Source organism: Salvelinus namaycush, chromosome 3, assembly GCF_016432855.1.
Source record: "Salvelinus namaycush isolate Seneca chromosome 3, SaNama_1.0, whole genome shotgun sequence".
Lineage (NCBI taxonomy): Eukaryota > Metazoa > Chordata > Actinopteri > Salmoniformes > Salmonidae > Salvelinus > Salvelinus namaycush.
Window position 1 is genome coordinate 63021012 of NC_052309.1, and position 24244 is coordinate 63045255.

Genomic DNA, 24244 nt, shown 5'->3' on the forward strand with positions numbered 1-24244 from the left:
TCATCTTTTTAAGTGGGAGAACTTGCACAATTGGTGGCTGACTAAATACTTTTTTGCCCCACTGTATGCACGAACCCGAGCCTAAATGATGAATCAGCGATACACAAATTGTCTTAATTATTTATTTACTAACTAACTAAATAACCACACAGAATTACATGAACACACACACAGTATAGATTATCGATTACGAACATAATGCAATGAAAATTCCCTGGTGGACTATCCCGATATGACTATTTGGTTACATAATGGGAAGGGAGGGGCAAGATAAAGAGAGCGGGAGAGACAAAGAAAATGGGCTGGTACATACATGTGAAAGCTATGCTCATGAGAATGAAAACGTTACACATTTGTATTTGTATTTTCAGGTCGCAATTGTAAATGAGAACTTATTCTCAACTTGCCTACCTGGTTAAATAAAGGTGAAATAAAAAAATTATTATGGATCCCCATTAGCCAAAGCAGCCGCTACTCTTCCTGGGGTCCAGCAAAATTAAGGCAGTTTATACAATTTTAAAAACATTACAATACATTCACAGATTTCACAACACAATGTGTGCCCTCAGGGGACTCCACCACTACCACATATCTAGAGTACTAAATCCATGTTTATGTATAGTGTGTATGTTATCGTGTGTGTGTGTATGCATGTGTCTGTGCCAATGTTTGTGTTGCTTCACAGTCCCCACTGTTCCACAATGTGTTTTTTTATCTGTTTTTTAAATCTAATTTTACTGCTTGCGTCAGTTACTTGATGTGGAATAGAGTTCAATGTAGTCATGGCTCTATGTAGTACTGTGGGCCTCTCATAGTCTGTTCTGGACTTGGGGACTGTGAAGATACCTCTTGTGGCATGTCTTGTGGGGTATGCATGGGTGTCCGAGCTGTGTGCCAGTAGTTTAGACAGACAGCTCAGTGCATTCAACATGTCAATACCTCTCATAAATAAAAGTAGTCCTCCACTTTCAGCCAGGAAATTCTGACCTGCCTTGTTGATAATGTTGTGAAGAAGGCAGAGCATCGCATTATTATAGACAGACTTCTCCCCATCTTAGCTACTACTGCATCAATATGTTTTGACCATGACAGTTTACAATCTAGGATTACTCCAGGCAGTTTAGTTCTCAACTTGCTCAATTTCCACATTATTTATTACAAGATTTAGTTGAGGTTTAGTGAGTGTTTTGTTCCAAATACAATGCTTTTAGTTTTCGAAATATTTAGGGCTAACTTATTCCTTGCCACCCACTCTGAAACTAACAGCAGCTCTTTGTTGAGTGTTGCAGTCATTTCAGTCGCTGTAGTAGCTGACGTGTATAGTGTTGAGTCATCCGCATACATAGACACTCTGGCTTTAGTCAAAGTCAGTGGCATGTCGTTAGTAAAAAATTTAAAAAGCAAGGGGCTGAAACAGCTACCCTAGGGAATTCCTGATTCTAACTGGATTATATTTGATAGGATTCCATTAAAGAACACCCTCTGTGCTCTGTTAGACAAGTAACTCTTTATCCACGTTATAGCAGGGGGTGTAAAGCCATAACTTTAGTTTTTCCAGCAGCAGACTATGATCGATAATGTCAAAAGCTGCACTGCACTGAGTCTAACAAGACAGCACCCACAATCATTTTATCATCAATTTCTCTTAGCCAATCATCAGTCTTTTGTGTAATGGCTCTGATTGTTTAGTGTCCTTCCCTATAAGCATGCTGAAATTCTGTTGTCAATTTGTTTACTTTGAAATAGCATTGTATCTGGTCAAACAGAATTTTTTCCAGAAGTTTTCTAAGGGTTGATAACAGGCTGATTGGGGTCAGCTATTTGAGCCAGTAAAGAGGGCTTTACTATTCTTGGGTAGCGGAATGACCTTTGCTTCCCTCCAGGCCTGAGGGCACACACTCTCTAGTAGGCTTAAATTGAAGATGTGGCAAATAGGAGTGGCAATATCGTCTGCTATTATCCTCAGTAATTTTCCATCCAGATTGTCAGACCCCGGTGGCTTGTCATTGTTGACAGACAACAATACTTTTTTCACCTCTTCCACACTGACTTTATGGAATTCAAAAGTACAATTCTTGTCTGTCATAATTTGGTCCGATATACTTGGAAGTACAGTGTCAGCGTTTGTTGCCGTCATGTCATCCCTTAGTTTGCTTATCTTGCCAATGAAAAAGTCATTAAAGTAGTTTGCAATATCAGTGGGCTTTGTGATGAATGTGCCATCTGATTCAATGAATGAAGGAGCCAATTTGGCTTTTTCCCCAAAATTTAATTTAAGGTGCCCCAAAGCTTTTTACTATCATTTTTTATATAATTTATCTTTGTTTCATGGTGTAGTTTATTTTTATTTAGTTTAGTCACATGATTTCTTAATTTGCAGTATGTTTGCCAGCCAGACTTAACTGCCATACCTTTTGCCTCATCCCTCTCAACCATACAATTTTTTAATTCCTCATCAATCCAAGGGGATTTAACAGTTTTTACAATCATTTTCTTAATGGGTGTGTGCTTGTTAGTAACTGGAATAAGTAGTTTCATAAATTCCTCAAGTGCAGTGTCTGGTTGCTCCCCATTACACGCCACAGACCAGCAAATATTCTTTACATCATCAACATATGAATCACTACAAAACATATTGTGTGACCTCTTATATTAGGCCCAGCCTTTGGAACTTTGGTTTTCCTAGATATGGCTATTATATTGTGATCACTACATCCTATGGATTTGGATACTGCTTTAAAGCAAATATCTGCAGCATTAATAAAGATGTGATCAATACATATTGATGATTTAATTCCTGTGCTGTTTGTAACTACCCTGGTCGGTTGACTGACAATCTGATCCAGGTTGCAGGCACTGGTTACAGTTTGAAGTTTTTTCCTGAGTGGGCAGCTTGATGATAGCCAGTCAATATTTAAATCACCCAGAAAATATACTTCTCTGTTGATATCACATACATTATAAAGCATTTCACACACATTATCCAGATACTGACTGTTAGCACTTGGTGGTCTATAGCAGCTTCCCACAATAATGGGCTTTAGGTGAGTTTCAGAGAGAGTTCAAATTTGAATGTCATGTTACAAGCAAGTTATTGACTTCATGGACATTGTTTCTTATGGGCTATTTTTTAGCACTTTTCTGGGTTGCTTGATTGTTTTTAATGCTTTACTGGGAAGCTTATCAGAGGTAGACTTACTCATGTTGTTTACATTGGAGCTGATAGGGCAGGGTGAGACGCATAAAGTGGTCTTCCTACGATTGCACACCGCCTCAGTGCTAACAGTGTAACTCTGGTTCATAGGCTCATGATTACTGCTTACAATATCTGTAGGATAAACAGGTGTATTCGGTGCAATTAGGTGTACACAAATTAAATGACTTATACTGTGTTTGACAGTGCCCCTAGGATCATGTGCATTTGACTCATTGCCACAATGGTAGGGATTAACTGAGCTGGTCTTGGATCATTTACCAGTCATTGTTTCAACGCAGCCTTGAAATGTGTGGACAGAGTCCATGAGCCAAGGTGATTTGGATGGACTCTGTCATTCCTGTAGAGTATCTTCTGTTTCCAGAAGGTGTCAAAGTTATCAATAAAAGTGACTTCAGCAGAGCTACATTAGTCTTTCAGCACATGAACAAACCGCTCCACGCTGTCTGGTCTGTAGAGATTATCCTCAAACATTATCATCAAACATTTGCCTAGCTGTGGGTCCTTTTGATCCTCACCAAGGAGAGGGAGGCATGACAAGTATATATGAACACTTTTGCATTTTAGAGAGTCAAAATAGAGGAAGACAGTTAAACAGTCAGAGAGAGAGACAGGCAGAGAGAGGAAGAGAGTTAAACAGTCAGAGAGAGGGACAGAGAGGGAGAGAGAAGGGAAAGAGAGCGAGAGCACTGTTGTTGGGCGTTTAGGCCTGGCTCGCAGTCGGTGTTCCAATGCATCCCAAAGGTGTTCAATGGGGTTGAGGTCAGGGCTCTGTGCTGGCCAGTCAAGTTCTTCCACACCGATCTCGACAAACCATTTTTGTATGGACCTCGCTTTGTGCACGGGGGGCATTGTCATGCTGAAACAGGAAAGGGCCTTCCCCATACTGTTTCCACAGAGTTGGAAGCACAGAATCATCTAAAATGTATGTACCCCTAATTAAGATTAAGATTTCCCTTCACTTGAACTAAGGGGCCTAGCCCAAACCATTATTCCTCCTACACCAAATTTTACAGTTGGCACTATGCATTGGGGCAGGTAGCATCCTCCTTGCATCTGAAGCGTGAGTCAATACTCCATAGAGCGAGTTTCCACTGCTCCAGAGTACAAAGGCGGCGAGCTTTACACCACTCCAGCCAACGCTAGGCATTGCGCATGGTGATCTTAGGCTTCTGTGCGGCTGCTCGGCCATGGAAACCCATTTCATAAAGCTCCCGACTGACAGTTCTGGTGCTGACGTTGCTTCCAAAGGCAGTTTGGAACTCGGTAGTGAGTGTTGCAACCAAGGACAGACGATTTTTACACGCTACGAGCTTCAGCACTCAGCAATCCCGTTCTGAGTGCTTGTGTAGCCTACCATTTTGTGGCTGAGCCGTTGTTGCTCCTAGAGGTTTCCACTTCACAATAATGGCACTTACAGTTGACCAGGGCAGCTCTAGCAAGGCAGAAATCTAACCTGTCTAGGACTGGGGTTCCGCTAGCGGAAAATAACTTCTGGACATCAGAAACGCAACTACTCACAGTGGACTGAAATAAACTTTTTCCTTTAACTAGTCCGACGAGAAGGATATCCTGCTTTCACTGGAAAAGGCCCAGATCCACGCCTTTTGCGTGAAGAAAAGACGCCGGAAAAGGGGAGCATACTCCCAATGCCTTCCATTCTTCTTGATAACGTGCAATCATTGGATATTTTTGTTGTTGATGACCTACTATTAAGATTATCCTACCAACGGGACATTAAAAACTGTAACATCGGGACATTAAAAACTGTAACATCTTATGTTTCACCGAGACGTGGCTAAACGAAGAAACAAACAATATAGAGCTGGCGGGATTTTCCATGCACCGGCAGAACAGAGACGCAACCTCTGGTAAGACGAGGGGTGGGGGTGGGGGTCTTTTTGTCAATAACAGCTGGTGCGCGATGTCTAATATTAAAGAAGTCTCGATGTATTGCTCGCCTGAGGTAGAGTACTTAATGATAAGTCGATCACACGGTCTACTAAGAGAGTTCTCATCTGTATTATTTGTAGCCGTCTATTTACCACCACAAAGTGAAACTGGCACTAAGACCGCTCTCAACCAACTCTATAAGGCCATTATCAAAGAAGAAAATGCTCACCCAGAAGTGGCGCTCCTAGTGGCCGGGGACTTTAATGCAGGCAATCTTAAATCAGTTTTACCAAATATTTACCATTATGTCATGTGCAACCAGGGGGGGAAAAATCCTAGACCACCTTTACTCCACACACAGAGATGCATACAAAGCTCTCCTCCGCCATCCATTTGGCAAATCTGACCATAATTATATCCTCCTGATTCCTGCTTACAAGCAAAAACTAAAGGAGGAAGTACCAGTGACTCGCTCAATACGGAAGTGGTCAGATGACGTGGATGCTACACTACAGGACTGTTTTTCAAGCACACACTGAAGTATGTTCTGGGATTCATCCAATGACTTAGAGGAGTACACCACCTCAGTTATCGGCTTCATCAATAAGTGCATCGATGACGTCGTCCACACAGTGACTGTACGTACATATCCCAACCAGAAGCCATGGATTACAGGCAACATCCGCATCGAGCTAAAGGCTAGAGCTGTCGCTTTCAAGGAGTGAGAGACTAATCCGGACTAATCCGGACGCTAAGAAATCCTGCTATACCCTCAGACGAACCATCAAACAAACAAAGCGTCAATAAAGGATTAAGATTGATTCCTACTACACCGTCTCTGAAGCTCGTCGGATGTGGCAGGGCTTGAAAACTATTACGGACTACAAAGGGAAACCCAGACTCGATCTGCCCAGTGACGTGAGCCTACCAGACGAGCAAAAGGCCTTTAATGCTTGCTTCGTGGCAAGCAAGACTGTAGCATGCATGAGAGCACCAGCTGTTCTGGATGATTGTGTGATAACGCTCTCGGTAGCCGATTTGAACAAAACCTTTAACCTCTCTGGGATATGTGGGACGCTTGCGTCTCACTTGGCCAATAGCCAGGGAAAATGTAGAGCGCCAAATTAAAAAAAATTATATAAAATCAAACTTTCATTAAATCACACATGTAAGATACCAAATTAAAGCTACACTCGTTGTGAATCCAGCCAACAGGTCAGATTTCAAAAAGGCTTTTCGGCGAAAGCATAAGATGCTATTATCTGATGATAGCACAACAGTAAACAAAGAGAGTGTAGCATATTTCAACCCTGCAGGCGCAACACAAAACGCAGAAATAAAATATAAATCATGCCTTACCTTTGACGAGCTTCTTTTGTTGGCACTCCAATATCTCCCATAAATATCACAAATGGTCCTTTTGTTCGATTAATTCCGTCCATATATATCCAAATTGTCCATTTATTTGACGCGTTTGATCAAGAAAAAAACAGCTTCCAATTTGCGCAACGTCACTACAAAATATCTCTAAAATTACCTCTAAACTTTGCCAAAACATTTCAAACTACTTTTGTAATACAGCTTTAGGTATTTTTAAACGTTAATAATCGATCAAATAGAAGACGGGTCTATCTGTTTTCAATACAGGAGGACAACAAACTAACGCTACTTTTCTAGTCTTGCGCAACTCTCAAACAGTACACATAACGTTACACTGATTCCAGATGGCCGTACTTCTTCATTGCACAAAAGAATAACCTCAACCTATTTCCAAAGACTGGTGACATCCAGTGGAAGCGGTAGGAACTGCAAACAGGTTGATTAGAAATATAGTATCCCAATGAAATCCCATTGAATAGACAGTGACCTAAAAAAAAAATAATCTGAATGGTTAGTCCTCGGGGTTTTGCCTGCTACATAAGTTCTGTTATACTCAGACATGATTCAAACAGTTTTAGAAACTTCAGAGTGTTTTCTATCCAAATCTACTAATAATATGCATATCTTATATTCTGGGGATGAGTAGAAGGAAGTTGAAATTGGGCACGCTATTTATCCAAAAGTGAAAATGCTGCCCCCTATCCTAGAGAAGTTAAACAGGTCAACATTCACAAAGCCGCTGGGCCAGATGGATTACCAGGACTTGTACTCAAAGCATGCGCAGACCAACTGTCATGTGTCTTCACTGACATTTTCAACCTCTCCCTGACCGAGTCTGTATTACCTACATGTTTCAAGTAGACCACCATAGTCCCTGTGCCCAAAGAAGCGAAGGTAACCTGCCTAAATGATTACCGCCACATGACACTCACATCTGTAGCCATAAAGTGCTTTGAAAGGCTGGTCATGGCTCACAACAGCATCCTCCCGGACACCCTAGACTCCAATTCGCATACCGCCCCAACAGATTCACAGATGACGCAATCTCAATCGCACTCCACACTGCCCTTTCTCAGCTGGACAAAAGGAACACCTATGTGAGAATGGTGTTCTTTGAATACAGCTCAGTGTTTAACACCATATTGCCCACGAAGCTCATCACTAAGCTAAGGACTCTGGGACTAAATACCTCCCTCTGCCACTGGATCCTGGACTTCCTGACGGGCCGCCCCCAGGTTGTAAGAGTAGGCAACAACACATCTGCCACGCTGATCCTTAACACTGGGGTACTTAGTCCCCTCCTGTATTCCCTGTTCACCCATGACTGCGTGGCCAAATACGACTCCAACACCATCATTAAGTTTGCTGACGACACAACACTGGTAGGCCTGATCACCGACAACGATGAAACGGCCTATAGGGAGGAGGTCAGAGAACAGGCAGTGTGGTGCCAGGACAACAAAGAAGCTGATCGTGGACTATAGGAAAAGGCGGGCCGAACAGGCCCCCATTAACATCAACGGGGCTGTAGTGGAGCGGGTCGAGAGTTTCAAGTTCCTTGGTGTCCACACCACCATCGAACTATCATGGTCCAAACATACCAAGACAGTCGTGAAGAGGGCACGCCAAAACCTTTTCCCGCTCAGGAGACTGAAAAGATTTGGCATGGGTCCCCAGATCCTCAAAAGGTACTACAACTGCACCATCGAGAGCATCCTGACCGGTTGCATCACCGCCTGGTATGGCAACTGCTCGGTATCTGACCTTAAGGCGCCACAGAGGGTAGTGAGAATGGCCCAGTACATCACTGGCACCAAGCGTCCTGCCATCCAGGACCTACGTATATAATAGGCGGTGTCAGAGGAAAGCCCATAAAATTGTCAGAGACTCCAGTCAACCAAGTTATATGCTGTTTTCTCTTCTAGCGCATGGCAAGCGGTACCGGAGCGCCAAGTGTAGGATCAAAAGGCTCCTCAACAGCTTCTACCCCCAAGCAATTAGACTGCTGAACAATTCATAAAAATCGCCACTGGACAAATTACATTGACCCCCCCTTGTACACTACTTCTACTCACTGTTTGTTTGTTACCTATGCATAGTCACTTCGCCCTCACCTACACGTACAGATTCAACTAACCTGTACCCCTGCACATTGACTCGGTGCCGGTGCCCCCTGTACAGTATACAGTATAGCCTCATTATTGTTATTCTTATTGTGTTACTTTTTATTATTACTTTTTATTTTAGCCTACTTATGTCACACCCTGACCATAGAGAGCTCTTATTCTCTATGTTGGTTAGGTCGGGGTGTGATTTAGGGTGGGTCATCTAGGCGTTTTATATGTCGATGTTGGCCTGTTATGGTTCCCAATCAGAGGCAGCTGTTTATCGTTGTCTCTGATTTGGGGATCTTATTTAGGCAGCCATTTCCCCTTTGTGGGATCTTGTGTTTGTGTAGCTGCCTGTGAGTAGTCCAAGACGTTTTGTTTGTGCTTGTTTGTTTTGTTTGGTGAGTTTCTATTTATTAAAATATGTTGAACACTACGCACGCTGCGCCTTGGTCCGACCATCATTATTACAAACAACGTGACAACTTGATAAATATTTTCTACTTCTTGAACTGCACTGTTGGTTAACACCATAGTCATTGTTTGATTTCAAATCATCCAAACCTTTGCAGTATAGAGCCAAAATAATAATAATTACGGAGGGCACCGTGTTGTAGAATTCCTAATGGGTTCTCTGTCTATGGAGAAGGAGGTAGGTTTTGTAAATTAGGTCACCAGTAATGCAAATTCACACTGCATATTCAAATCCTTGGTAATTCAGCCCATGGCTCTTTACACCAGAGCAAGACATACCCAAGGGCAGTGATTTGACTGGAACTGAAATCTTGAATAATGCATTATGTCAAATAGTGCAGTGCCGTTGTATTTTATTTCTCATTTTTTTGTGTCATATTTCTCCCCAGGTCTATTTTTTGTTTTGTTTTGAATTAACCCAGAGGGAACTGGTAGTGTTTAGAAAACTTTTGGAAACCAGTTAGTGATGTAGTCATGGGCACGACAAACAGAAGGGGGTACATTATGTATGCCTATTGTAACGGCTTTCTTCTGTGGACGAAGGAGAGGACCAAAGCGCAGCGTGGTTAGTGTTCATCATGTTTAATAAAGACAAAAAACTGAACACTACAAATTACAAAACAACAAATGTGAAAAAACCGAAACAGTTCTGTCTGGTGCAGACACACGAAGACAGAAGACAACCACCCACAAAACCCAACACAAAACAGGCTACCTAAATATGGTTCCCAATCAGAGACAATGACTAACACCTGCCTCTGATTGAGAACCATATCAGGCCAAACATAGAAACGGGAAAACTAGACACACAACATAGAATGCCCACTCAGCTCACGTCCTGACCAACACTAAAACAAAGAAAACACAAAAGAACTATGGTCAGAACGTGACACCTATGCTCTACTTTTTAGCTAAACATATCAGCTCTGGATGTGTTTCTTTCAGCAGGTATGGGATGAGAAGACGACTGACTGGAAAAAAAATTGAGAGAGGGAGAGTTCTGAATATCAATTAGTCCTACTTTCAGGGCACACCTTCACAGATTGTAATCTGAATAATGTCAATGCATCGAAGCGGTACAAAAACAAATGCAATGGAAAGGTGAGCAATGAATATTAATGTATACAGTATATTCAATGTAATATGATTCGGGCTGTTGGTCATGGGACATTTCACGGCGGGTCTTGAAAAGGTTTAAGCTCTCATGTTCAATTGGTTAATAAAAGGGACTGTTTACCAATTTCTCCCATCATTATCCATTTTCGGAGAAACCCACTTAAAAAGTAAACAGAAACTGCAGTAACAGATGCCTGGTTCTCAGTATTTCTCTCTCGCTCTCTCTCTCTCTCTCTCTCGCTCTCTCAGTTTGACGTCATGTAAAAGATTCAAACCAACACCAAAATCTGTTTTAATAATTACGAAGTAAGATTTAGTAAACTCTTGAGACATCAATGTGGATAGTTTAATTAGCTGATGTTAGTTAAAGAGGACTGTCATTGATTTTGTTTTCATATAGCTCCCATTCCAACCATAACCAACTAATCACTATCAGAAACGAGCATTTCCTCTTTTTCTCAGAGGGTCAATGTGTGAATGCACATTCATTTGTGTGCTTCTCTAGAAATGATCAGTAGGGTTAAATGAATCCTAGTTTTGTGTGGATGCACCAATTTAATAAATTAAAGTCTTCTGATTCTGTAGATTAAAAATGTTGATGATTTTTTAATTGCTGGAGTAAGTGCTTAGGCCTGTTTGTGATATTCCCTCTAGTAATTAGTCACTAACCATTAAAGACGAGTGATGATAGCGAAGTGGAGGACACACAAAACTACCCTCAGTACCACCATAGGCCCCCTTACTCTTTCTCTGTCCACTTAGGCCCAAGGAAAAGGACGAAAGGGCCATGTAAATTAGATAACACACCACTCCAGAAGGTTACATTACAGTATGAGAAACAGCAAAGTGTTGATCCATATGTCACAACCTGACCTAAGAGACATGATTCATCGCACGATCTATCCTTTATATCCTTTTCTGTGATTTCATTTCTCTAGTCCTTCACTTTCATTGCAGAAAAGATAACTCCCACACATTAGTATTGCATCTGCATGTTTTTGTGGACATTTAGGACAGAGACCTTTTTCAAGATGATAGTCCTTCCTCTCTTCTGTCATCCTACACAATCCAAAGGGATATTCATTTAATAAGTAAATGTCAGTGTTTCCATAAAATAAACATAGACGTACAGTACACCATGGAATGGCATTTCACTTCCATTGAAAAGTGTCAGAGGGCACCTTCTGTGAGCTTTGTTGTGATGTCATCTTCCTGTATCCTGGTCCACACAGTACATAGAGATTTTAGTAGGTTAGCTAATATTATTGACTTTTAAATGATGCTAAAATGTACGCACACCGATGGAGCTGAAGGGCCTATGATGTTTTGACTCTGAACAGTCAGATAGCTAACAGCGACATGAAGCTGCCACATGGGGAATCGTAGGTGGCTGGTTTCCGTTAGTTTTATCTTGTTCTTGATGTCATGTCTTGTTTTGAGGTGTTTTGACTGATGTTACATCTGTGCTAATATGTCAAATATTTTCTAGCTAGCTAGCCAACAACTGTAACAATGTACACTGCTCAAAAAAATAAAGGGAACACTAAAATAACACATCCTAGATCTGAATGAATGAAACATTCTTATTAAATACTTTTTTCTTTACATAGTTGAATGTGCTGACTACAAAATCACACAAAAATTATCAATGGAAATCAAATTTATCAACCCATGGAGGTCTGGATTTGGAGTCACACTCAAAATTAAAGTGGAAAACCACACTACAGGCTGATCCAACTTTGATGTAATGTCCTTAAAACAAGTCAAAATGAGGCTCAGTAGTGTGTGTGGCCTCCACGTGCCTGTATGACCTCCCTACAACGCCTGGGCATGCTCCTGATGAGGTGGCGGATGGTCTCCTGAGGGATCTCCTCCCAGACCTGGACTAAAGCATCCGCCAACTCCTGGACAGTCTGTGGTGCAACGTGGCGTTGGTGGATGGAGCGAAACATGTTGTACCAGATGTGCTCAATTGGATTCAGGTCTGGGGAACGGGCGGGCCAGTCCATAGCATCAATGCCTTCCTCTTGCAGGAACTGCTGACACACTCCAGCCACATGAGGTCTAGCATTGTCTTGCATTAGAAAGAACCCAGGGCCAACCGCACCAGCATATGGTCTCACAAGGGGTCTGAGGATCTCATCTCGGTACCTAATGGCAGTCAGGCTACCTCTGGCGAGCACATGGAGGGCTGTGCGGCCCCACAAAGAAATGCCACCCCACACCATGACTGACCCACCGCCAAAACAGTCATGCTGGAGGATGTTGCAGGCAGCAGAACGTTCTCCATGGCATCTCCAGACTCTGTCACGTCTGTCACATGTGCGTGTGAACCTGCTTTCATCTGTGAAGAGCACAGGGCGCCAGTGGCGAATTTGCCAATCTTGGTGTTCTCTGGCAAATGCCAAACGTCCTGCACGGTGTTGGGCTGTAAGCACAACCCCCACCTGTGGACGTCGGGCCCTCATACCACCCTCATGGAGTCTGTTTCTGACCGTTTGAGCAGACACATGCACATTTGTGGCCTGCTGGAGGTCATTTTGCAGGGCTCTGGCAGTGCTCCTCCTAATCCTCCTTGCACAAAGGCGGAGGTAGCGGTCCTGCTGCTGGGTTGTTGCCCTCCTACGGCCTCCTCCACGTCTCCTGATGTACTGGCCTGTCTCCTGGTAGCGCCTCCATGCTCTGGACACTACGCTGACAGACACAGCAAACCTTCTTGCCACAGCTCGCATTGATGTGCCATCCTGGATGAGCTGCACTACCTGAGCCACTTGTGTGGGTTGTAGACTCCGTCTCATGCTACCACTAGAGTGAAAGCACCGCCAGCATTCAAAAGTGACCAAAACATCAGCCAGGAAGCATAGGAACTGAGAAGTGGTCTGTGGTCACCACCTGCAGAACCACTCCTTTATTGGGGGTGTCTTGCTAATTGCCTATAATTTCCACCTTTTGTCTATTCCATTTGCACTACAGCAAGTGAAATTTATTGTCAATCAGTGTTGCTTCCTAAGTGGACAGTTTGATTTCACAGAAGTGTGATTGACTTGGAGTTACATTGTGTTGTTTAAGTGTTCCCTTTATTTTTTTGAGCAGTGTATTTGAGAGACAAAAAGTGCTCATTGTGCAAATGTATTTATGTTTTCAATAAACATTTGGAGACAAAATATAGTTTAGGCCTACATGTTGTCAACAATCTAAGTCAACCCTGTCTGTTTTGCCCTTAGTTGTGCAGCCGTCGGTTTTGTTGCTAAACAACCAACCTGTCTATAGCACTGTCATATTTTTCTGCCTCTGAAGGTATTGGGAATTTTACATTGATGATGATGATATAGCTATATGATTCCTGGTTTCACTACAGCTCATTGGATGCAAAATTATCTTCATATCATATAGAAATTATCATAGGAAAAAAAATCTATATAAACAGTACCAGTCAAAAGTTTGGACACACCTACTCATTCCAGGGTTTTTCTTTATTTTTTACTATTTTCTACATTGTAGAATAATAGTAAAGACATCAAAACTATGAAATAACACATATGGAATCATGTAGTAACCAAAAAAGTGTTAAACAAATCAAAATATATTTGAGATTCTTCAAAGTAGCCACCCTTTGCCCTTAGTGCATTTGAGCCAATCAGTTGTGTTGTGACAAGTTAGTGGTGTTATACAGAAGGTTTACCCTATTTGGTAAAAGACCAAGTCCATATTATGGCAATGCCAGCTCAAAATAAGCAAAGAGAAGTGACAGTCCATCGTTACTTTAAGACATGAAGGTCAGTCAATGCGGAACATTTCAAGAACTTTGAAAGTTTCTTCAAGTGCAGTCGCAAAAACCATCAAGCGCTATGATGAAACTAGCTCTCATGAGGACAACCACAGGAAAGGCAGACCAAGAGTTACCTTTGCTGCAGAGGATAAGTTCATTAGAGTTACCAGCCTCATAAATTGCAGCCCAAATAAATGCTTCACAGAGTTCAAGTAACAGTCACATCTCAACATCAACTGTTCAGAGGAGACTATGTGAATCAGGCCTTCATGGTCTAATTGCTGCAAAGAAACCACTACTTATGGACACCAATAAGAAGAAAAGACTTGCTTGGGCCAAGAAACAAAATAAATGGACATTAGACCGGTGGAAATCTATCTTTTGGTCTGATGAGTCCAAGTTTGAGATTTGGTTCCAACCGCCGTGTCTTTGTGAGACGCAGCGTAGGGGAACGGATGATGTCTGCATGTGTGGTTCCCATTGTGAAGTATGTAGGAGGAGGTGCTTTGCCGGTGACACTGTCTGTGATTTATTTAGAATTCAAGGCATACTTAACCAGCATGTCTACCATAGCATTCTGTAGCGAAATGTCATCCCATCTGGTTTGCGCTTAGTGGGATTATCATTTGTTTTTGAACAGGACAATGACCCAACACACATCCAGGCTGTGTAAGGTCAATTTGACCAAGAAGGAGAGGGATGGAGTGCTGCATCAGATGACTTGCCCTCCATAATCAGCTGACCTCAACCCAATTGAGATGGTTTGGGATGAGTTGGACCGCAGAGTGAAGGAAAAGCAGGCAACAAGTGCTCAGCATATGTGGGAACTCCTTCAAGACTGTTGGAAAAGCATTCCAGGTGAAGCTAGTTGAGAGACTGCCAAAGCTGTTATCAAGGAAAAGGGTGGCTACTTTGAAGAATATAAAATATATTTTTATTTGTTGAACCCTTTTCTGGTTACTATATGATTCCATATGTGTCATTTCAAAGTGTTGATGTATTCACTATTATTATACAATGTAGAAAATAGTAAAAATAAAGAAAAACCCTTGAATGAGTAGGTGTGTCCAAACTTTTGACTGGTACTGTATATATTGCCAAACTCTTCTCCATACGATTTGTGATATAATTGTCCAGTGCATTTTTAGAACAATGATCTATCTCCCGAGTGAATCAACGTTGGTCTGAAGCCAGCGCAAACGCCATTTAGCTCATCCAGCAGTACAGTCAGATGATCAGAGCAGATTTGATTGCAATTGATTTGAAGGAAGGGACTTTAAACTCTAAAAATGGAGCAATTATCCCAGTCTGTTCCTCATCCAGAAGTTCTCTGTGAAAATATCCCCCCCACCCCCGACACAAATTTGAATATATGAAATATGCTGACAAGAATAGAACGATGATGAACTGCTGGGAGCTGCTTCTCTGTGATTTTTAAATGGTCCCACACCACACTTTAGGTGATATATTAGATTAGCAAAGGTATATATCTGGACACATGCAATGTTCTGGTCCTTTTTGTAATAGCAAGCACACATTATCAAACATCTGTTAAATGGACATTTCACCCCAAGATCAGAGTTAGACAGACCTCAAAAGTAGACCAATTGTCTCAGGGTGTTTTGTTACTAAAAGTTGATCATTGAGTGTGCGATTAAAAAAAGGCTTAATCGTGGTTTATCTTTAAATGAGCCATGGCAATCCTGGAAAAACACCAGGGATCTCAATCTTCGTTGCAGAAACGTAAGAAGATCCACCACCAGCTCCACAAAAAATGTAATCACACACTCAATATTTATTGACGGTCATGAACGCTTATTGATGTTCATGATCACTGTAATTACAAGTTCATAAATGTCTTGATTACCCATCAGTGTCATCGTAATTCAAATTACTTAAGCTAAATGATGACTCGTGTTAAGTTCACTAGAATCATTCTCCTGCCAATTCACATCGCCATATTCTAACTAAGTAATCGATCCATGGTTCTGCCTTCCGCCCACCACTTTGTCAGGAGTGTGCTGTATGTGTGTGTGTGAGTGAGTGCGTGTGCATATGCATGTGTGAGTGTGTGCGTGTGCATGTGAGTGTGTGTGCATATGCGTGAGTGTGTGTGTGTGTGTGTGTGTACGAGTGCATGTGCATTTGCATGTGTGTGTGATCACTGAGAACTCTTTCATGGTTTGACAGGAGCAATTAAGGAGGCCCTTGGATTTTATATGACTAATCAATACAACTACCAACTATAGGTAGCATTAGAGGCAGAAAAGAGTGGGACGGAGAGGGAGAAAAAGGAAATGAGGGGAAATGATGACAGGAACAATTACAACAGTCATTGAGTTGTGTATGTGTGATCAATATCAGCACAACCTGTGAGCAGGGTGAAAAGAGATAAGGAGGAAAAGGACAGAAATAGCCCAGGAAGGATTCAAGTCAAGAAGTTAAAAATCTAACGAGAAAAGTAGAACTCCAGTAGAGTGATGGACATGAATTGGAAAGAAAGAGGTGTAAAGATGTTATTTCCTGGACTCTCGCTCTTCCTCCCAGTCTCGCAGGTCTCTTCTATAACTTGTCCATCAGCATGTCCATTTGGCCTACAGCGATGCCTATACTGTCTGTCTGTCTGTCTCTCTCTCTCTCTCACACACACACACACTCCATCTGGCCCCCTCTCCCTCTGTATTTCCCCCCTTGTTATATCGACAGTCAGTAGAGTGAGTTCTCCAGCCTTGTACACCACCACCCCCACCCCTCAACAACTCAGCCCAACTCTCCAGTCACTGCTCCTTTGCATTCCACCTCTAAATTCTGTCCAGAAACACTGTCTGCCCCCAATCTGCTCAGGCTTTAACAGAAGCTGTTTTGAGTCCTTCCCTAGTCCCTCTGGTCCAAGCTAGAGTGATCGACTAGCACTGTACTCGTCACATTACCGTCTGTGTCCAATGGAGCTTATACCTGCTAGGAGACAGACAGTTGGAGGGAAGAGCTGAGACAACTGATGGCTAAAGTCCTTGACTACCCTCCAATTGCTCTCTCTTGGCTCAGTGTACTCGTCATTATGGATAACCCAAGCGTGGATGATGAAAGGATACAAGCCAGCCTGAAGCTGGAGAACTTTGGCAGAACGTTTTGCTGAAAGTTTCCTTCATACATGGTGCTGTATCATAATTTCAGAGTTGTAGTTGTCTTCCCAGATAGGTTACATTGGTATTATCATTTCATACAGCTTTAGATGTTTCATCCCTGATATTAGTGTTTCACACCCCTAGATGTAGTCTGGAATTAAATCGTTCAATTGGGCCCCGACTCCTGATCATTCTTCACATCTATCTCCTTTGTGGCTGGGTTTACTGACTGTAGGGGTTCCGTTCAGATAACTGTATAACTGGGCTTCCCACTTGCTTCTTAGAATTCCTAGAGCTCTTCAGAAGGTGAAGATTGAACCCCATTCATACTCACCAGATATATTCTCCCCTGTACAAAGATAATTCCTCAAATAATGGTAGACAGTATTTTCGCTGTTCTGCGCTGCCACGCTTACTATATAGCTTGGCAGCTCGTCGATTTAAGCCCACTTAAGATGTGCCGGCTGTAGCGATGACTTCCGACGGCTGAGCATCAGAGCGGTACACGACATACCCATCCCGTTTGAGGGGGGCGAGAGAGAATGTTAAGCTTCTGGCGGGGGCTTCCATGGGATTCAGATAGATTTAGATGAATTAGAGCTTAGAAGGCTGACAGCGAGTATCCAATACCCATGGGGGTCTCCGTGGCGGTCGGGTGGGCAGAGAGAGGGAAAGTGAGAATGAGATCACACTGAATGAGAAGGAGACTGTAGCAAGTCAATAAATGGTAATGTGTCAACTGTATGTGTTTATAATTGGAGTTTAACATGATTGATCTTTGGAATTACTGTGTACTGAAAATGAGTGTCGGACCATCTCAAGGTGGTTTCCTGGATTTTCTGGAAGTCTGGATTTTGCACTGGCCTTTGTATTGTTTCAATTATAGTCAGGAGGGGGTACATGGGAGCCTTTTCTTCAGGGTAGATATTGAATCTGTCGGAAAATGCAGAATGCAGATCCAGACTTTAAATCTTTCCTTCTCTTCCTTTCCAATTTCAGTCTAGCTCAGCTGGAGTTCTACTTTTACTAATGGAATTCCATTCTCCTTTTTTATATTTGTTATGTGTTTATACTTATTCAGACAGTTGGAAGGAGAGGTGGAGACAGATGAGGGAGGATATGAAGTGTAGAAATTCCAGACCTGGAATTTACTGACCCTTCTAGACTCTATCTTGAGGAAGGAAGTTCCAGACCTGGGATCCCGATCTCTGCAGTGTTACCGCTCCACCAAAGCCTGCATTCTATTGGGAGTTTTTATTTATGATATTAGTGGGTTTTGATCAATACAGGGACTGATGGGTGTAAATCCTTAGCCGCAGGGGCGTTGCTGTGAGTGAGTTAGCCTGAGTTCAAGGTCACATTGGCTTGATTCTGGACATCATAGCTTGATGGGATCCAGACACGGGGGCCACACTTATTCCCCATGGTGCACCATTAATTCCTAGCGACCTCATCTTCAAACAAAGCTAAAAGGAAGAGAAACCCTTGGGATGGGCAGCTTAGAAAAAGGTCACTGTGATTGATTTTCAAAGTCAAAAAGATGAAAACAGTATCATTTTTGTGGATATTTTCATCCGTGACTAAATGTAATCTTCTCCTCTTAAGTGCAATGTCCTTGCCTCAATCTTTCCAAGAAAGCTTATTTCCATGGACAGCAGTATGGCATTCTTACACCTTCTGAGAAAGTGTACTATAGCTCAACGTTCAGTGTAGAGTGAGGAAGAGGTCCTTGCTCAGTGCAGGGCCAGCGGCTCTCAGCTGCAGTGGGAATGATTGAATCACACTGATAATAGCTACTCAGCCTTAAAGGTATTGATTTGAGGCCTTCCCCAAATCCCCCTACAGCAGAGCCCCACAATAGGGGCGACTCAAGTAGGAGAGTGATATCATTCACATGGAGGGCCAGAGCAGTTTGGCAGAAATGTATTGTCAGCGGTTTGTTTCAGAAGACCATCCATCCCTTGCTTTCTGCAGTGTGTGTGTATGTGTGTGTGTGTGTGTGTGTGTGTTTTTGTTTGTGTGCGTTTGTACTGTCTCATTCTCTATCAGATACAGTATGTACTGTATGTCATATCCATAGCATGCCATATGTTCAGTACAACCCAACCTCCAACCCAGTTCAAAGATTGAACTGTGTGTATTCTTAATTACATAATGAAGATAAGCTGTAGGACAGAAGCATAGGTTAGTCCAACGGGTATTAGTATTTAGTGATACAGACTATGCAAGTTAAAATGTTGATGTCAATGATCAATAAATGCATGAGAGTGTGTTCATTAGTGTTTGTATTACACCCCAACTCCCACTGATCAGAACAGGTCAATCAATGCAGCCTACTGCCTTGCCTAGTTTTAAATAAAGATTACACATAATGGTCGATAAATCAATCAACAATGCCAAGGAGAGAATATGATATGAACGGAATGTCAATGACTTACCAACAATGTTTTCTAACCGCAAACATTGATCTCAAACAGTATACTGTGTATCTGTACATGTAGACAAACAAGGTTGTACCTATCTACTGTAATACCGAACCCCTGCAACAACAAAAACAATATTTATTCTTTTTTTTTTGGAATGTGTATACCTCATCAAGAGTGTCATTACTGAAATATCATGTCATCACACGTCTCTCCTTGTAGTTTTGGATTTCATTATTATTTTCCATACTTTTTGTAATGATTCACCAAGTCTATCAAAATGTTTTTTTTTCAATCCCATTACTTCGTGTTTGTACAGATCCTCATGTTGAGAGCATAGTAGGAAGTATACAAAATGTTATGGCCTTAGGTCGTGCTTACGTTTGATATGTTTTGTATTTTGTCTGTAGAATTCATATGATGTAACATAATGAGAGCATGGCATGCCACCTACTCTATGTCAATCAACTTAAGAACAACCAATTAGACCTGTCTTGGGGTAATGACATGATGCTTAATTTCTTGCAGTTTGTCAGGTAATATTATGATGGTTCATTAGGTGCTAGTGGAGCGTTAGCTGACAGTCTTTATTTTAGGTTAGCTTAATGGAAGCTTCTCTAATGTCAAACATGTAAAGTGTGGTGTACCGCAGGGCAGCTCTCTAGGCCTGACTGCTTTTGGTCTGTCTTCTGCTGTCTCCGATACTCTGTCGCTTACTCTGTCGCAACCTTGGGAACACAGCGGAGAGTCTTTTAGAAGTCTGTGGCTTTGCTTCTCTGTTTGTCTCTTGCTTACTTCTTGAGTCACATTACCTCCACTGTGTGCATGTAGCATGTGCACCTGACATCAAACAAAGACACCTATTAGCTTTGGGGGGTTTCTTTGCTTCACTTTGTTGTATTTTTGTATTATTTAGAGCATAAAAAGCGGCAGCACTGTCAAGAGTTCAAATACTTATTTAGAAATGGGTTTGGCGTGCAACATTGTCAAGACTGGATCATGTGTCCTCTATCAGCACTCTAAGCTGCATAAATTACAGCCACCCTGCGTGGTTTTTGCAGAATCTGAGTTTTCAAGGTTTCGGTTCATTTTAGACACTTGTATGAAAGGAGAAATGGTGCATGTTTGCTAACTTTCCTTACATGGTTTTCAATCCTTTATTTCCACAGACAATGTGTACAGAGAATGCCTTTCCAATGGGTCCTGGGCCGTGAAAGGCAACTACACCCAGTGTCAAGAGATTCTCAATGAGGTATGTACTGTATGTAGCATGGTTATTGTTGTATGGAAAGGTAACTGTTTAACTCTGAGAATACTGAGCCTTTCTCTGTAATGGATAGTAAAATATCTATTCTTCCATTCTTCTTCTAAGGATACAAGCACTGCTGAAAATATCTTTACTATCTATTTGTAGAGAAATTCTCAGTATCCCTCAAACACACACATGACAGTCTGGAGGCAGCACAGGGTCAGACACAGAGCAGCATCCCTAAAGCATTGTGGGAGTTAGTTAAAGAGGAAATTTTCATTTTTACAACCACATCTCAATTTTTTATGTAAATGTAATTGTTTTGAGAAACTTTAAAACATATATATATGTATTTTTTTTTTGGGACATACAGTTGAAGTCGGAAGTTTACATACTTAGCCAAATACGTTTAAACTCAGTTTTTCACAATTCCTGACATTTAATCTTAGTAAAAATTCCCTGTCTTAGGTCAGTTAGGATCACCGCTTTACTTTAAGAATGTGAAATGTCAGAATAATAGTAGAGCGAATGATTTATTTCAGCTTTTATTTCTTTCATCTCATTCCCAGTGGGTCAGAAGTTTACATACACGCAATTAGTATTTGGTAGCATTGCCTTTAAATTGTTTAACTTGCGTAAAACGTTTCGGTTAGCCTTCCACAAGCTTCCCACAATAAGTTGGGTGAATTTTGGCCCATGCCTCCTGACAGAGCTGGTGTAACTGAGTCAGGTTTCTAGGCCTCCTTGCTCGCATATGCTTTTTCAGTGCTGTCCACAAATGTTCTATAGGATTGAGGTCCGGGATTTGTGATGGCCACTCCAATACCTTGACTTTGTTGTCTTTAAGCCATTTTGCCACAACTTTGGAAGTATGCTTGGGGTCATTGTCCATTTGGAAGACCCATTTGTGACCAAGCTTTAACTTCCTGACTGATGTCTTGAGATGTTGCTTCAATATATCCACATCATTTTCTGTCCTCATGATATCATCTACTTTGTGAAGTGCACCAGTCCCTCCTGTAGCAAAGCTCCCCCACAACATGATGCTGCCACTCCCATGCTTCACAGTTGGGATGGTGTTATTCAGCTTGCAAGCCTCCCCCTTTTTCCTCCAAACATAACAATGGTCATTACAGCCAAACAGTTCCATTTTTGTTTCATCAGACCAGAGGACATTTCTCCAAAAAGTATGATCTTAATCCCCATGTGCAGTTGCAAACCGTAGTCTGTTTGTTTATGGTGGTTTTGGAGCAGTGGCTATTTCCTTGCTGAGCAGCCTTTCAGGTTACGTCGATATAGTACTCGTTTTACTGTGAATATAGATACTTTTGAAACCTATTTCCTCCAGCACCTTCACATGGTCCTTTGCTGTTGTTCTGGGATTGATTAGCACTTTTCGCACCAAAGTATGTTCATCTCTAGGAGACAGAACGCGTCTCCTTCCTGAGCGGTATGACGGCTGCATGGTCCCATGGTGTTTATACTTGTGTAATGATGTTTGCACAGATGAACGTGGTACCTTCAGGCATTTGGAAATTACTCCCAAGGATGAACCAGACTTGTGGAGGTCTACAATTATTTTTCTGAGGTCTTGGCTGATTTCTTTTGAATTTCCCATGATTTCAAGCAAAGAGGCACTGAGTTTGAAGGTAGGCCTTGAAATATATCCACAGGTACACCTCCAATTGACTCATTTGATATCAATTAGCCTACCAGAAGCTTCTAAATCCATGACATCCTTTTCTGGAATTTTCCAAGCTGTTTCAAGGCACAGTCAACTTAGTGTATGTAAACTTCTGACCCACTGGAATTGTGATGAAGCTGAAGTTGATTTGGTGGAATGTGAAGTTTTTTCTGTTGATTTTCCAAAGCGTGTTACTGGTTTGCTCATGCTAACTTAGATACACTTTATTACTGGGTAATTAAAAGGTCATGAGAAGTATGAATTTAGGCAAAATTGCGGATTATTTACAAAAATTGTCGGAGACGAGACATCGTGCGACTTCTTTCTACATTGCTCAACTGGAAGCCGTGTTTTTGAGAAAATTACCTCAAACAGCAAATCATGAACAAAGGCTCCAAAAACAGCTCTCAGTATAGTGATGCAGGTCATTAGATGTTGTGAAATTGTTTCATTCCGAACTTTATCCGCAATGTTATACTCCCTTTTACTGCGACTCAAAAGATTCCCCTACATCCATTCTACAAGTAACTGCCAAAATAAAGGAAACACTTGAGTAAATTCGGGATACAAAGTGTATTGAAAGCAGCTACAACACAGGAATTTCCAGAGTCTTGTAGAATCTATGCCAAGGCGCATTGAAGCTGTTCTGGCGGCTCTTGGTGGCCTACTGCCCTATTAAGACGCCTTATGTTGGTGTTTCTTTGATTTTGCCATTCTATGTGTAGTAGCAAGCTACACAGAGAATGGAACAGCTGGATAAGCTAAACAGCTCGAGTTGCACAAAAGGGAATATAACGTTGCGGATAATGTTCAGAATGACACAATTTCAGGTGTACAACATCTAAACATCTGCATCACTATAGAGAGATTTTACTTTTCTAAAAGGACATATTTGGATGTTTTTGGAGCGTTTGTTCATGTTTTTTCAGGGCCCCTGTACTACACAACAAGGATGAGGAATTGATTTACTGTTTGGGTTTCTCATAAACAAGTGAAATGACAAAAAAAGGTGTCTGAACCCTTCCCATAACATATAATTTTCATAAAAAATATATTGATTTGATTGTAAAAAAGAAAGCTTCTACTGTAAGTACCTTGCTCAAGGGCACAGCGTCTGTAGCACCTCCGATACTGATGCAAGTAACCCTCACATTCACCAGATTTTTTCCGTCGGCTCTGGTATTTAAAGCGAATGGCTAGCCTCAGGTTACTGACCCTCTTCTCTAATCTTGAGGCTACCTCCTGCCAATAGAAACATTCTGCGGTACAACCGAAATCACAACAGCACCACCATGTGCTCTCCCAGCACACATTCTCTTTAAAATTCCAGGACTGATGATGTGTGTTATAGAGTGGGTGTTGCATGCTTCATCTCTTCAGTTTGCTTTTCATTGTCCATGAGCATCCTGTTGATCCTGGATGACTAAGCCTTCACAAGTTAATGCCTACTGAAGCAACTGTACTCCGTCGAAATCGTTCGGACAGGGCCCAGCTCAGCTTTGTCATTCACAGCAGAATCTACCAGTCATACAGTCATACCTTTATATTTCAGTCCTCAAGACAACATGGCTTTTACCTTCCATACCTTCCATCTCCACTTTTCTTCCATCTCCAACAAGCACCTCATGTAGCTCTATTGAGTCAGGCACATTCAAATGGAGCACTTTTTATGGGATAGGATGCTTAGTCCCTTTCTCTCTACCCTCCATCACACGTTAATGGAGTCCTGTTATTGTTGTGGGTCCTGGGGTGCCAGTAGGACACACACTGATTCTAGCCTTTACTGACTGGCAAGTAAGCGGGCGTACT

At 41.9% G+C, this 24244-nt stretch overlaps 1 protein-coding gene across 1 annotated transcript in view; it reads left to right on the forward strand.

The window, feature by feature from the left end:
- LOC120043971 (corticotropin-releasing factor receptor 1-like) overlaps positions 1-24244 on the forward strand; it is a 223283-nt gene that overhangs the window by 114218 nt on the left and 84821 nt on the right. The window contains exon 5 of the mRNA XM_038988567.1: positions 20672-20754. Within this exon, the coding sequence (XP_038844495.1) occupies positions 20672-20754 (83 nt within the window). The remainder of the gene's footprint in view (positions 1-20671; positions 20755-24244) is intronic.